At 39.6% G+C, this 13,873-nt stretch overlaps 2 protein-coding genes across 2 annotated transcripts in view; both read left to right on the top strand.

The window, feature by feature from the left end:
* LOC107688607 (ribosomal protein S6 kinase alpha-6-like) overlaps positions 1-6,493 on the top strand; it is a 39,372-nt gene extending 32,879 nt beyond the window's left edge. Inside the window, exons 12-19 of the mRNA XM_016486320.1 lie at positions 38-160; positions 262-351; positions 429-587; positions 2,386-2,547; positions 2,647-2,723; positions 4,989-5,106; positions 5,295-5,435; positions 5,504-6,493. Coding sequence (XP_016341806.1) covers positions 38-160; positions 262-351; positions 429-587; positions 2,386-2,547; positions 2,647-2,723; positions 4,989-5,106; positions 5,295-5,435; positions 5,504-5,632 — 999 coding nt within the window. The 3' untranslated portion in view covers positions 5,633-6,493. The remainder of the gene's footprint in view (positions 1-37; positions 161-261; positions 352-428; positions 588-2,385; positions 2,548-2,646; positions 2,724-4,988; positions 5,107-5,294; positions 5,436-5,503) is intronic.
* A 1,476-nt stretch (positions 6,494-7,969) lies between these two features.
* On the top strand, positions 7,970-13,785 carry LOC107688583 (calnexin). The gene is made up of 12 exons (XM_016486291.1): positions 7,970-8,138; positions 8,263-8,336; positions 8,945-9,003; positions 9,193-9,334; positions 9,409-9,490; positions 9,591-9,783; positions 9,935-10,121; positions 10,351-10,504; positions 11,279-11,398; positions 12,587-12,686; positions 12,757-12,832; positions 13,708-13,785. The coding sequence occupies exons 1-11, from the start codon at positions 8,079-8,081 to the stop codon at positions 12,828-12,830; spliced, it is 1,245 nt and encodes a 414-aa protein (XP_016341777.1). The 5' UTR covers positions 7,970-8,078; the 3' UTR covers positions 12,831-12,832; positions 13,708-13,785.
* Positions 13,786-13,873: the final 88 nt, after the last annotated feature.

The following is a 13,873-nucleotide window of genomic DNA, read 5'->3' as shown; positions in this document are numbered from 1 at the left end:
ATGTACTATGTAAATATGTGTGTGTGTGCTGTGTCAGATGCACGGAGGCATGGCTCAGTTTGCAGACGTGTACGAGCTGAAGGAGGACATCGGCGTGGGTTCGTACTCCATATGCAAACGCTGTACACACAGAGTCACTGCCATGGAGTTTGCTGTGAAGGTGAGACCTCAAAACCATCATTACTGTTGCCTCAGTCAGTCTGGCCTACAAGATGCTGTGATACATGCACACTAACGCTTCACTGCTCTGGTGTTAAACAGATCATTGACAAAAGCAAACGCGACCCGTCAGAGGAGATCGAGATCCTGATGCGGTACGGCCAGCATCCCAACATCATCACGCTGAAGGACGTGAGTGAAGCAGCTCTGGTCTCTGGTCTCCAGCTGTGTGTGCGGCTCACTCAGGTATGTGTGTGTGTGTGTGTCAGGTGTACGACGAGGGCCGCTTCGTGTATCTGGTGACGGAACTGATGAAGGGCGGCGAGCTGCTGGATAAGATCCTCAGGCAGAAGTTCTTCTCTGAGCGAGAGGCCAGCGCTGTGCTCTACACCATCACCAAAACTGTGGACTACCTGCACTGCCAGGGGGTGAGAGACCAGACTCTATCAACGTGTTTACCAGAAGAGCTTCACCAATCAGTGTCTGTGTCAGCTGCTGCTAGCTATGAGAGCTGCATTGCACAGGGATATTTGTTAACATATTGATTTAATTTATCGTAAGCATAAATAATTGTCTCAGTTCTTGCACTTTTTCCCATTACTGTAGGACATTATAGCTTAATGATGTAATTAACACACATATATATGTGACCCTGGAGCACAAAACCAATAAGGGACAATTTAAGGGACAATGAGATGTATACATCATCTGAAAGCTGAATAAATAATCTTTCCATTGATGTATGGTTTGTTAGGATAGGACAATATTTGGCTGATATACAACTATTTGGAAATCTGGAATCTGAGAGTGCAAACAAATCTAAATATTGAGAAAATCATCTTTAAAATTGTCCAAATGAAGTTCTTAGCAATGCATATTACTAATCAAAAATTAAGTTTTGATATATTTACGGTAGGAAATTTACAAAATATCTTCATGGAACATGATCTTTACTTAATATCCTAATGAGTTTTGGCATAAAAGAAAAATCTATAATTTTGAACCATACAATGTATTGTTGGCTATTGCTACAAATATACCCCAGCGACTTAAGACTGCTTTTGTGCTCCAGGGTCATATATATATATATATATTATTGTAATAAACCAGGCAGAATTGCCTATGATCTTGACAGCCAGTGATAATCTTGTTTTACTTGAATAAGAAAATGCAGTCACATTTGTGATTTGAAATCTAGCTATGTTGTAAATATTATCTAGTAGACATTTCCCGTTTGGTGAGGAGGACTACATGAAAATATTAATGATCTTAAGACTTATTAGGGCCCTCTAGTGGTCACTGGTTGAGAATTATTGAAACAAGCATAAGTTATTGTATATATGTCAGTCATAAACATAATTACTGTAAAATACGGTTCATTTTTATTATTTATTCTCCCCCATCTGCCAGCTCTCAATATCTCATCAGTTCTGCACGAGTCATGTAAATGACGTGTTAAGATTGCAAAGACCTGAGTGTTTTACCTATAATAATCCAGGAAATTCTTTGGAAATTCTTTCAGAAAATCAGATTTGAAAGGTTTGTCCAAGTTGTCATGTCAGTTTAATTGAATCGATTTTGATTCTGATTAACGAGGCTGTACCTAACAGCTGAACATGACATGATGGTACAATAATCAAGCATGTTTTGTTGTTAATGAAGTGCAGGACAACTGTGTATTTCTCAGTAATCCTGTTAAACTTACTATACATGAAAAAGAACATTACATGAACTGTATATGGGGATTCAGTGAATTATTCAAGTATTTGATGTTTAATGAGGACAGTTGCTTGCTTTTATGATGCAAATTGGATTTGCGTTTTAAAATGACACTCCTCTCTAAAACTTTGACTTGATGTGTCAGTCTGGACTCGTGAAAGCATATGCTTCGTGCAGCATTTCGTATTCAGAGCTCCCATGCTTGATGACCCCAGCAGTCCAAAGTCTGCATGTAATTTTGCATGCTTTAAAATGTTTTGGTTAAGTAAATACTGTCTTTTTTTAACTATATAACAACAATTGAAATACTGTAGTGCAGAAAAAGTAGCTCTAGCAGTTTCAGAGCAAATCCTGAGCTATCAGATGTCACCAAAGTCTTAACTGATTCTTAGTTTTAACAGTCTGATTGATCCATATCAGCCAGCGATGTTATGGAGTGCAGTTTGGAGCGCTGGCCTGAGCAGCAGAGCGTTTGCAGGTGTGTGTGGTGACGATCTTCTCCTGCAGGTGGTGCACAGAGACCTGAAGCCCAGCAACATCCTCTACATGGACGACTCGGGGAACCCCGACTCCATTCGCATCTGTGACTTTGGCTTCGCCAAGCAGCTGCGAGGAGACAACGGTCTGCTGCTCACTCCCTGCTACACCGCTAACTTCGTGGCTCCTGAGGTGAGGATCATGTGAAGAGCACTGAATGTCCGGCGTGCGTCCGAGCTGCAGACAGGCCCTCACTCACTCACTCGCTCGCGTGTCTCTGATGTGCTGCAGGTGCTGATGCGGCAGGGCTACGACGCCGCCTGTGACATCTGGAGTCTGGGAGTCCTGCTCTACACCATGCTGGCGGGGTCTGTGTGACATCAGCAGTTTCCATCTGTTTTTGACAGTGAAAATTAGGGCTGCACGATAAATCGCATGCAATATTTAACGCGCATCTTGTCAGTAAAGCCGGTTCTTTAATCAGCGGTAAATCTCCATCACCTGTGGGCTTTCACATGGGCAGCATTAACTACACAGAGCCGTTGTTCACCAACAAGCTGCACAAAATATGAATGTGGTTTTGCACAGCTCGTCAGTGAACAACGGCTCTGTGTAGTTAATGCTGCTCAATGTGAAAGCACGCACGTGATGGAGATTTACCGCTGATTACAGAACCGGCTTTACTGACAAGATGCGCGTTAAATATTGCATGCGATTTATCTTGCAGCCCTAGTGAAAATTCATTTTAAAGGGGTCATATGATGCGATTTCATGTTTTCCTTTGTCTTTGGAGTGTTAAAAGCTGTTCGTGCATACAGAAGATTTGTAAAGTCGCAAAATTAAAGTCTCAAACCCGAAGAGATATTCTTTATAAAAGTGAATGCTCAGAACGATGAGCTTTGTAAAAATCGACACATTTCAGAAGGCGGGGCATAGAGGAGAAACAATAATGTACAGTATGTGGAAAATAATGTGTTTTTTTAACCTTAAACCGCATAAACACATTTCATTACACCAAATACACAAAATAATGTTCTTTTTAGCAACATCATATGACCCCTTTAAAAAAATTTTTTGCAAACTTTTTTTAATTCGCTGTCTTCACACTGCTTCCACTGCTTTTACTTTTAAAATAATTATTTCTGTGAAATGGAGAGTAATGGAGATGAGTGCTGAGAGCATGCAGTCAGGACAGCTGTGGTTTGATGTGGCAGAGAAAGCCGCTTTTCAAAAGTAGTTTTTCATTTAGGTTTGTTTTGAGAAAAAAAAATTGTTCTGAGGTCTATTTTCCAAAATGATACTAATAACTTTTTTTATAATGAGAGCACATTGTGCTAATACACTTTGAAAATAACACCAAATTAATTTGCTGGTGTTTTTTTTTTCTTAGATGCAGTTAAAAACTACATTTACTTGTGTATTTAACGTTTTCAGATAATGATTCTAAGATGCACTCCTTGGATACAGCCCAGTTTATTTTCCTCATCCTTTTGAAATAAAATGATATAAATAGCGTTTTTGACAGTGCACCCAATGTTTTATAGATGCAAATATTTAATAATATATTTTCCTCATTCATTTGAAAAAAAAAACTTATTTTATTAAAGTATTTAATTATTTGTTCTCTAATTTGTATTTGTTATATAGATATTTTAATTATATAGATTTATAGATATTTTAACCAATTGGCTATTCAGAAACCAGCGCTGTTGTGGCTGCTATTTTGTTTTTCTGTTTTTCATAAGCCTGTAGATCAGTCGTTTCTGAATTTAATAAAACATTTAAACTTTTTAATTTGACGAAATAAGCAAAAAAAACATCAAATCCAAAAAGTAACAAAAATACAGATGAATGATGCTTGTTTGAGAGGTGCATCTTGTTCTTCCCACACTAATTACTTCAGCATTAATATACAGTCTGGCACATTACAGAAGTCTTTAGAAGTCTTTTCAGTCCATTTTCATGAACAAAAAAAAAAATTGAAATGAAATAAATTGCTTCTTGACTGGGTTTCAGCTTTTTAAAATCATGTTATAAAACGGAGTTCCGGTCCTTGATTCTGATTGGCTGAGCAGCGTTCGAAGCTGTTCTAAATTACTCTACAAAGTAACATACACCTTTGTTTACGTTTGTCTGTTGCTCGGCAACCACTTTGTTACAACCACAACTGATTCTGAGGAACTACATTGTTTGGTGGAAGAATACTGTTTTTATTAATATCATTACACTTTATTTGCTGTTTTATTTTGTGAAATCTAACTACGTATATGGAATAACCGTTTTATAAATGCAGTAATCCCCGTGAAGCCGTGGTTTACAGAGAATTTATAACAGCTAAGGGGGTTTTAACTGTTAACTGTTATAAATTCACTGTAAACCACGGCTTCACGGGGCTTAGTGCTTTAATTAGCTCTGGAACAACTTAAACTTTGTTCCAGTTTTCTATTACATTATGCAAAAAGGGGTTTGTTTCCATATTGGTAAATGATTGGATGCATTAGTTTTTGTTTTTTTAAACAAATAAACATTGTATGGGAACCTGGCTATGGATCCTGAACTAGCCAGATAAGTCTCTTTATTTGGCGGAATGAATGAAAGCACGTGTGAATGTGCTGAATCCTGTGTTTGTGCAGGTACACACCCTTCGCTAACGGCCCCAACGACACGCCGGAGGAGATCCTGCTGCGCATCGGCAGCGGGAAGTTCTCCCTGAGCGGAGGAAACTGGGACTCGGTGTCCGACTCCTCGAAGGTAGTTATGATATGTAATAAAACAATCCATAGTGGTGCTTGTGTTTGATTGGACGTCAGTAGAGCGCTAGTTCACAGTCCTTAAACTGAAGCTGAGGAGGAGCAGAGTTTGAATGAACAGTGTCTGTGTGGTGGTGCACAGATCGGCATCAAGCGAGTGTGATGTTTGAGAGCTTGTGTTGTGTGCAGGACCTGCTGTCTCATATGCTGCATGTGGACCCTCACCAGCGGTACTCCGCAGAACAGGTGCTGAAGCACTCGTGGATCGCCTGCCGCGACCAGAACCCACACTTCCAGCTCACTCGCCACGAGGCGCCTCATCTGGTGAAGGTACGGCACGCTTCTCGATCCTCAGATGCTGAGGCGCTGCTTGACTGTGTCGTGTGTGTCTCTCGCAGGGAGCGATGGCTGCCACGTACTCCGCGCTCAACCACCAGACGTGTAAGCCGCTTCTGGAGCCGGTCGCTGCCTCCAGTCTGGCTCAGCGCAGGAGCATGAAGAAGCTGACGTCTGCAGACATGTCCTGAGGAGCCCTGACGTGCGTCTCGAGCTTCTGTTTCTCTCTGGGAGAGTGAAGAACACCAGCTCCATCACGTGTTTGAATGCTCTCGCTCCGAGACCCAGAGCTCACGAAGAAACGTCCAGCTCGTGTAGTTTGTGCAGAAAGTACAGGAAGCCTGTTTGTTGGACCATTAAGAACATTTCGTGACAATCCAATCCCGCAGATTTCCTGTATATCAGGATTGGTTTTCGCTAAATTCTCCAGTATGTGGTACGAGACGTTCTTCTAAATGCTTTACAGGTGAAACGATGTCTAGTTTTTCCCACATGAGCTGAAAGGAGATGATAAATGTGCTGAATTGTCTAGAGCATCACAAACAGGCTTGGTTTTCCTCGCGCACGATACGCTTGTGACCTGCACATTCCTCGCCGTTCTCCATCTGTGAGCCACTTCCTGTCCCCTTAGTGTTGCGAAGCACATGGCATTACCTCAGAAGCACTCAGTGTTAGCGTCTCTTCGGCTCGGTGTATATAGACTCGTTCGTCGTGTTTGTGTGGATCCCTGAGCACATTTGCACTGAGGCTCGGCAGCTCGTCTGTTCCCGTCTCGGACCGCTCTTTGCCTTTTCTTGAATGGGAAGTACATGAGCAAAAGGTGGAGAAATTAATCTATATTTATAAAGTCGAATGAGGTGAGTGAATGTAGATGAGACTGAATCCACGAAATCGCATCTCTCTGCTCCAGATGGAGGGAAAAATTATTCCATACAACTTTTTAAAGACATTGTGGAAACTGTATCATATTGTATTTATTTCACTTGTTTTTAAGATTTTATTTTTCTTTCAGGTGATGTACATATTGACATTAAAGAACATTATTGACATGATGCTTTTCTTGTGTGTTTTTATTGTCAAGTTTGAGTAAAATCACGAAGCAGTGAAGCTCTAAATGGCGTTCTGAAAATGCCGCTAAAGAACTAAACGGAGGTGCTGTTTATTAGTAGCTCTGCACACAAGAGCATTGAAGGCCCGAGGAATAAACTCTTCTGCTTTGTGATGAACAGTGCTACTTGTAACACAATGCAAGTAACGCGAGTTACGTAATCGGATTACTTTTTTTCTAGCAACTAGTAAAGTAATGCATTACTTTTTAGTTTACAAGACAATATCTGAGTTAACCGAAGTCAGATTTTTTATGTTTTTTAAAGAAGTCTGTTCTGTTCACCAAGCCTGCATTTATTTGATCAGATATAATTTTCAGCATCATTACTCCAGTCTTCAGTGTCACATGATCTTCAGAAATCATTCTAATATGCTGCTCAAGAAATATTTACTATTATTATTATTTAAAACAGTTGAGTACATTTTTTTTTCAGGATTCTTTGATTTATCTGAAATAGAAAGCTTTTGTAACATTATACACTATACCATTCAATAGCTTGGAGTCAGTATAGTTTTTTTTGGGGGGGGGGGGAAAGATTATAGGGATTAACACTTATTTAGCAAGGATGCTTTAAATTGATCAAAAGTGATGATAAAGACATTGTTAATGTTACAAAAGATTTCTGTTTCAGATAAATGCTGTTCTTCTTAACTTTATATCAATCAAAGAAACCTGAACAAGTTCTACTCAGCTGTTTTCAACATAATAATAGAGCAGCAAATCAGCATATTAGAATGATTTCTGAAGATCATGTGACACTGAAGACTGGAGCAATGATGCTGAAAATACAGCTGCGCATCACAGAAATAAATTACAGTTTAACACATATTCACACAGAAAACAGTTATTTTAAATGGTAATAATATTTCACAATATTACTGCTTTTGCTGTATGGAAATCAGGAGTGAGTTCCCTCTACTGGACAGACGGGAATTTACATTTCCTTCAGCCTGAGACTCATATTTTTGGCAGTTGTACAAGTCCTTTCACACCAAAAGTGAAAAGAACAACTTTTTTTTTAATATATATATATTAAAAACAAGCAAGCAAGCAAGCAAGCCCAGCCCAGATGAGAAAAAGTAACGTAATGCATTACTTTCCATCAAAGGTAACTAAGTAACGCAATTCGTTACTTTTTTAATGGAGTAACGCAATATTGTACTGCATTGCTTTTAAAAGTAACTTTCCCCAACACTGGTGGTAACAGTGGTGTAATCGGAATAATTGTCTCCGGACAGGTGAATTATTGAATTATTGAATGTGTTGTGGCTGCATCGGATGAGTAATGAATAAATGACCTGCCTTTCGTTAATGATTCCTTGTTTAAATACTTCACTCCTTGCACATCTTACAGCCACAGGCACCGCGTTTCAAAAGGACAGAGGCCAAAGTCCACGTTAATAACCTGAAAATACAGGAAGCTGAGCGCGCGCGTTACCAAATCATGCTGTAAAGAGGTCTAAATATGACTCTCAGTCGCTAAAATCACAGCAGTACAGTGTCTCATCTTTCGCGAAGATCGTTCAGATATGATGCGCTGTCTGCTCCTCGGCTTCTGTCTGTGTTTGGCTCACATCAGCGGAGCACAGGTAAATATAATGCTCATATTGCATTGTGAAGAATGAACGTGAAACGTATTGATATGAGAGTAGTGTTATAGATAGCTGCTGCTTTTCTTTCAAACATGTTCAAACTGACCGCTTTGCGCGTCAGAACGCGTACAGACGCGTCGCGATCCCAGAGCAGGCTTATTTTGCTGAGGCTTTTGACGCAGGAGCTCTGGACAGGTTGGGCTCCCTTCAGTCTCTCACTCAAAATATACAACTATATATGTGACCCTGGAGCACAAAACCAGTCATAAGGTGACCCTGGACCACAAAACCAGTCATAAGGGTCAGTTTTTCTTTAATTGAGATTTATACATCATCTGAAAGCTGAATAAATCAGCTTTCCATTGATGTATGGTTTGTTAGGATAGGACAATATTTGGCTGAGATACAACTATTTGAAAATCTGGAATCTGAGGGTGCAAAAAAATCTAAATATTGAGAAAATCATCTTTAAAGTTGTCAAAATTAAGTTCTTAGCAATGCATATTACTAATCAAAAATTAAGCTTTGTTATATTTGCGGTAGGACATTTACTAAATATCTTCATGGAACATGATCTTTACTTAATATCCTAATGATTTTTGGCATACAAGAAAAATCTATAATTTTGACGCATACAATGTATTGTTGGCTATTGCTACAAATATACCCCAGCGACTTAAGACTGCTTTTGTGCTCCAGGCTCACATTTATATATATTATTAGTTTACATTAGATGACTGATATGTCTAGATAGGAAGCCTTTGCTCATTAACGCCAAATGTTTTTCCTTGTTTGCACTGAAGAAACTGGGTTTTGTCCAAAGCAGTGAAAGATGAGCATCTGCAACTTCTCAAATATAACGGTATGCATTTTGTGCAAATAAATTAGAATGTTGGATCTTATAGCCAAAACAATGTAGCAGACGGCTCTGAAGGGGTTTATAATGCGATAATAAATAATGCATGCTAACTGTACTGCATATCATCCTGCTTGTTACATGGCGGCTCACTCACCCAATGAATGTCAGTATGAAAGCCTTGGTTTTGCACAGGGGAGTGGGTTATAGAGGAGTCTAGAGAGCTGAGATTATTAGGAAACAGAGGCCTGGTACTCAAGTCTCCCGGTGAACACCACGCCATCTCTGCGTACCTGAAGAAGACCTATCACTTCACAGACAAACCTCTGTGCTTACAGTAAGACATGCGATCACTTTTCTTTAAACACTAATACAATCATTTGACTAAATCTTCTCTTGAATCATCCGCAGGTATGAAGTTTTCTTCCCAAAGGGGGTTGATTGTGGTGGAGCCTACATCAAGCTGCTTTCTCATTCAGATGATCTCTGCTTGGTAATGTCTGACGCTTTTAGCTTAGTGCTTTAAAACATGAAAAACAGAGTGAAACAGTAGTGCCAGAAGTGCCTAAACAGTGTAGTGATTGTGATTTTAGAGCCGGTTCAGTGATGCCACCCCATACACGATAATGTTTGGTCCAGATAAATGCGGCAGCTCACACAAGATCCACTTCATCTTTCGTCATCGTAATCCAGTCACAGGGACATATGAGGAGAAACACGCTCGACAGCCGGAGCTGGATCTCAGCGACTATTTCACTGACCAGCGTCCACATCTCTACACTCTGAGTGAGCAGTCAGTCTTATTTCACACGTTCGTTTGCATCTGACGTAAGTTTCGATTTCAATAAACAGGTAATCGTTTTAATAGTAAACATCCTGCACTGGATGGAAAGTGTCTGGTCTTGCATGAGGTCGTTCTAAAGCATTCTCTTCTCAGACGTGTATCCCGACGGCTCGTTTGAGATCCTCGTTGACCTGACACTGATTAATAAAGGCAGTCTGTTGGAGGACATGCTCTCATCAGCGGCGTCTGCTCACGAAGCACAAGAACAGGAGGATTCAGCAAGAGCTGCGTTAGTGGACGCGGTTCAGACCTCTGACACAAAGTTGCAGCAGCATCGAAGGTGTGCTGATTTTATTTTTGCATTCTTTTTTCATGATACAAAACTAACCTGAAAGATGAGTTGTGAGGTGTTTTAATATTTAGTCCTGGATTGATTTATAAATGCATGAATTGGTTGAATGAGTGGCTTTTACAATCTTCAGATGAAGGCACAGAAAAACAAAAAGCAATGTTGAGAGTCCAAAAGCTGATGTGATAAAAGCCTATATTCAGTGGTGTGTGTGTTTCAGGTCAGATGAGCCGTTCACCGTGAGCTCTGTTTCTGCTGTGGGTTTTGAGCTGTGGTCCCTCACTGCAGATGTGATGTTCGACAACATCTTGCTCTGTGACAGTCTGGAAGTAGCTCGGCGCTGGACACAAGACACGTGGGGCCAGAGACAGACCGTAAGAGCAACAGTTTAACTGCATGTTCTTCCACATGCATTCAAATGCACATTACTAGCACACATGTACTTATAAAGCACATATTAATGCCTTATTCTGCATGACCTAAACTTAACAACTACCTTACTAACTAAGCAGCAAATTAGGAGTTTACTCTTTAGGGAAAACTCATAGTTAATAGTTAGCTAATAGAGAAAAAGTGTTACCCAAAGTACTCAATTCACTGACACGTCCAAATTAAAGCAATAAGCCCCGTGAAGCCGTGGTTTACAGTGAATTTATAACAGCTAAGGGGTGAAGCGGAGTGCCTAAAACCCCCTTAGCTGTTATAAATTCACTGTAAACCACAGCTTCACGGGGCTTACTGCTTTTATAAACGGTTATTCCATATACGTAGTTAGATTTCACAGAATAAAACAGAGCAAATAAAGTGTAATGATATTAATAAAAACAGTATTCTTCCACCAAACAATGTAGTTCCTCAGAAACAGTTGTGGTTGTAACAAAGTGGTTGCCGAGCAACACACAAACATAAACAAAGGTGTGTGTTACTTTGTAGAGTAATTTAGAACAGCTTCGAACGCGGCTCAGCCAATCAGAATCAAGAACTCTCCGCTTTATAATAAAATCATCTAGTGAAAGCAGATTGTGAAGAAATGCTGAGCAGGTGTAGGACATGAGATACACTTTCACTTAAACATTCAATTGAAACCTGAAATGTTTTGGTCAATATAAGAGCACACTGAACACATCTCCTGTATCGTCCTCTTGTAGCCTGGAGTGATTGAGAAGCTGTTGATGGCGACGGTCAAGCGGCCGTGGCTCTGGGGCCTCTATGTCGTCACTGTGGGCCTTCCCATCATCCTCTTTGTTAGCTTCATGTGGCCTAATAAGGTAAATATGTATGTATATAGACAATAAATATATAAGACAATACACATATGTGACCCTGGAGCACAAAAGCAGTCTTAAGCCTCGTACACACCAGGACGATTATCGTGCGCGCTTATCGCCGACGTTTTTCGACGCGTCTTTTGTGTTCATACCCAAGCGATTTTCGCTGGCGATGAGACGCGTGAACGTGCAAATTCACTCCCTGACATTAGATGGCGCTTAATGAAAAACAGAAATACCCCGGTACACATCGAATCCTATTTGATCTGCAATTCCTCTCCATAACAACTCCCTCTTATCGAGATTTTTGTAGTCGCTGTCGCGTTTGTCATAAAGCCCTTTGTGTTCAGACACCAATGAGACCAGTAGCTCTACGTTCATCTTGCCTCGATGCTTCTTCTTGGTCTACTAACCTCCTCTTTGTCGTTAGGTATAAATGTGTGCTCGGCAAGACCGTTTTGTGCTTGAGCGCCACCAAGTCGTGTTTTACTGTAACTTCAGCAGCTCCAGGCACGAGAACAAAAGCGCCAATCTCATTGGTCGGCCAGTTTTTAACGCGGCTCGTCAAACCAAAAAAACGAGCCCGAGGCGTTTTTTTAAAAAATGACGCTTTTATGCCTTGCGTTTTGCGCGATGGTGTGCACACTCACGTTGGCGCCCTTTGTTTAGTCACCAGGCGTTAAACGTCGGCGATAATCGCGTGCGATATTCGTCCCGGTGTGAACAAGCCTTTAAGTCGCTGGGGTATATTTGTAGCAATAGCCAAAAATACATTGTATGGGTCAAAATTATTGATTTTTCTTTTATGCCAAAAATCATTAGGATATTAAGTAAAGATCATGTTACATGAAGATATTTTGTAAATTTCCTACTGTAAATATATTAAAACTTAATTTTTATTTAATAATATGCATTGCTAAGAACTTCATTTGGACAACTTTAAAGATGATTTTCTCAATATTTAGATTTTTTTGCACCCTCAGATTCCAGATTTTCAAATAGTTGTATCTCGACCAAATATTGTCCTATCATAACATCCTACATCCTAACATCCTATCCTATTTATTCAGCTCTCAGATAATGTATAAATCTCAATTTTGAAAAATTGACCCTTATGACTGGTTTTGTGCTCCAGGGTCACATATGCGTGAAATGATAGATTTATTGTTGTGTGTGTGTGTGTTTCAGCGTTTCGGTCCTCCAGATCAGGATTATTACTATAAGAAGACAGACAAGCCTCAGGCAGACAGGCGTCAGGACAGTGAGGAGCAGGTCTCTCATGCTGAAGGTGAGAGACGCTGAGGACACCTGCTGACCTCCACTGAGCTCTGCTCGTGACCATCATGTCTGTGTTTCAGGTGCACATCCAACAAGAGCGGAGGCTGAGAGCAGAGCCGTCAGGAGAGCGCGGAGAAACACAGACGTGAGCTAACAGTGAGTAACAGATGCATTTAAAAAGTCTTAAATGCCATTTATGTGGTAAATGCTTGATTTGTTTGTATTGTTCAACACAGCAACTGATTTGCATTCTGACCGACTTTATGAAAAATAGAAAAGCAGTAGGCTAGGATTGAAAAAAGAGTGACGATTCAAAAGTTGTGGAGTTTTATTTCACCATCTCAATTAAAACCTTATGTATTTAACAAATAAACATTTAAGTGTGCATCCTTTAGTGGAACGTAGAAGATTCTGTATGTCATTATGTTTAATAAACGTGAATACATCTATATATTTCATATGTTTGCATTTCTGTAGCATTTCTTTTGTAAAACAGAGTCGTAGGACCTTTTCAATTTCATATAGTCAAAAAACAACAACTAATATTTGATATTTGAACTGATAGCCATTTACCATTTTCTACAATGTAATGCATATGAATTATATATATATATATATATAAATTTTTTTTTGCTTCCTAATAATCTTTAAAATAATTGGCTAGATACTCAGTTATCAAAATGATCAAACTGACAGGCATTTTGTAAAATACTCTGTAGCATATATGCAGTATTTTATATTTTAACAGTGAAAAATGTCATATCACATGATTTGAGTAATTTTTAAATGCTGTACATTTAGATATTTCCTTAAAAATGTATCTAATATTAATATTCGATATGTACCATATAGTGCCTGAATATGTTTGGTCCACTGGTCATTACAGTCATGTGAACTTATGTGCTTGCTTGTCATGTTGTGATGTTAATGATTCTGAAAAGCTATCATTTCTTTTTTCTTCTGATTTTGGGATGAAATATCAACCAAACATGTTTCTGAACTTGTATTTCATTATTGGTTCATGTTCGCAGGTCAGTGGCAGTGATCTGACAGATGTTTCATCATCCTGAACCTGAGGTTCATCACTTGCAGTGGTGGACGAAGTACACAAATCAAGTACTTGAGTAAAAGTACAGATACATATAATAAAATATTACTCCAGTAAAAGTAAAAGTACTCCTTTTTCAATTTTACTCG

Source organism: Sinocyclocheilus anshuiensis, unplaced genomic scaffold, assembly GCF_001515605.1.
Source record: "Sinocyclocheilus anshuiensis isolate Anshui unplaced genomic scaffold, SAMN03320099.WGS_v1.1 scaffold557, whole genome shotgun sequence".
Taxonomy (NCBI): domain Eukaryota; kingdom Metazoa; phylum Chordata; class Actinopteri; order Cypriniformes; family Cyprinidae; genus Sinocyclocheilus; species Sinocyclocheilus anshuiensis.
Note: the sequence above shows the minus strand (reverse complement) of the source record. Positions and strands in the feature narration are given on the sequence as shown.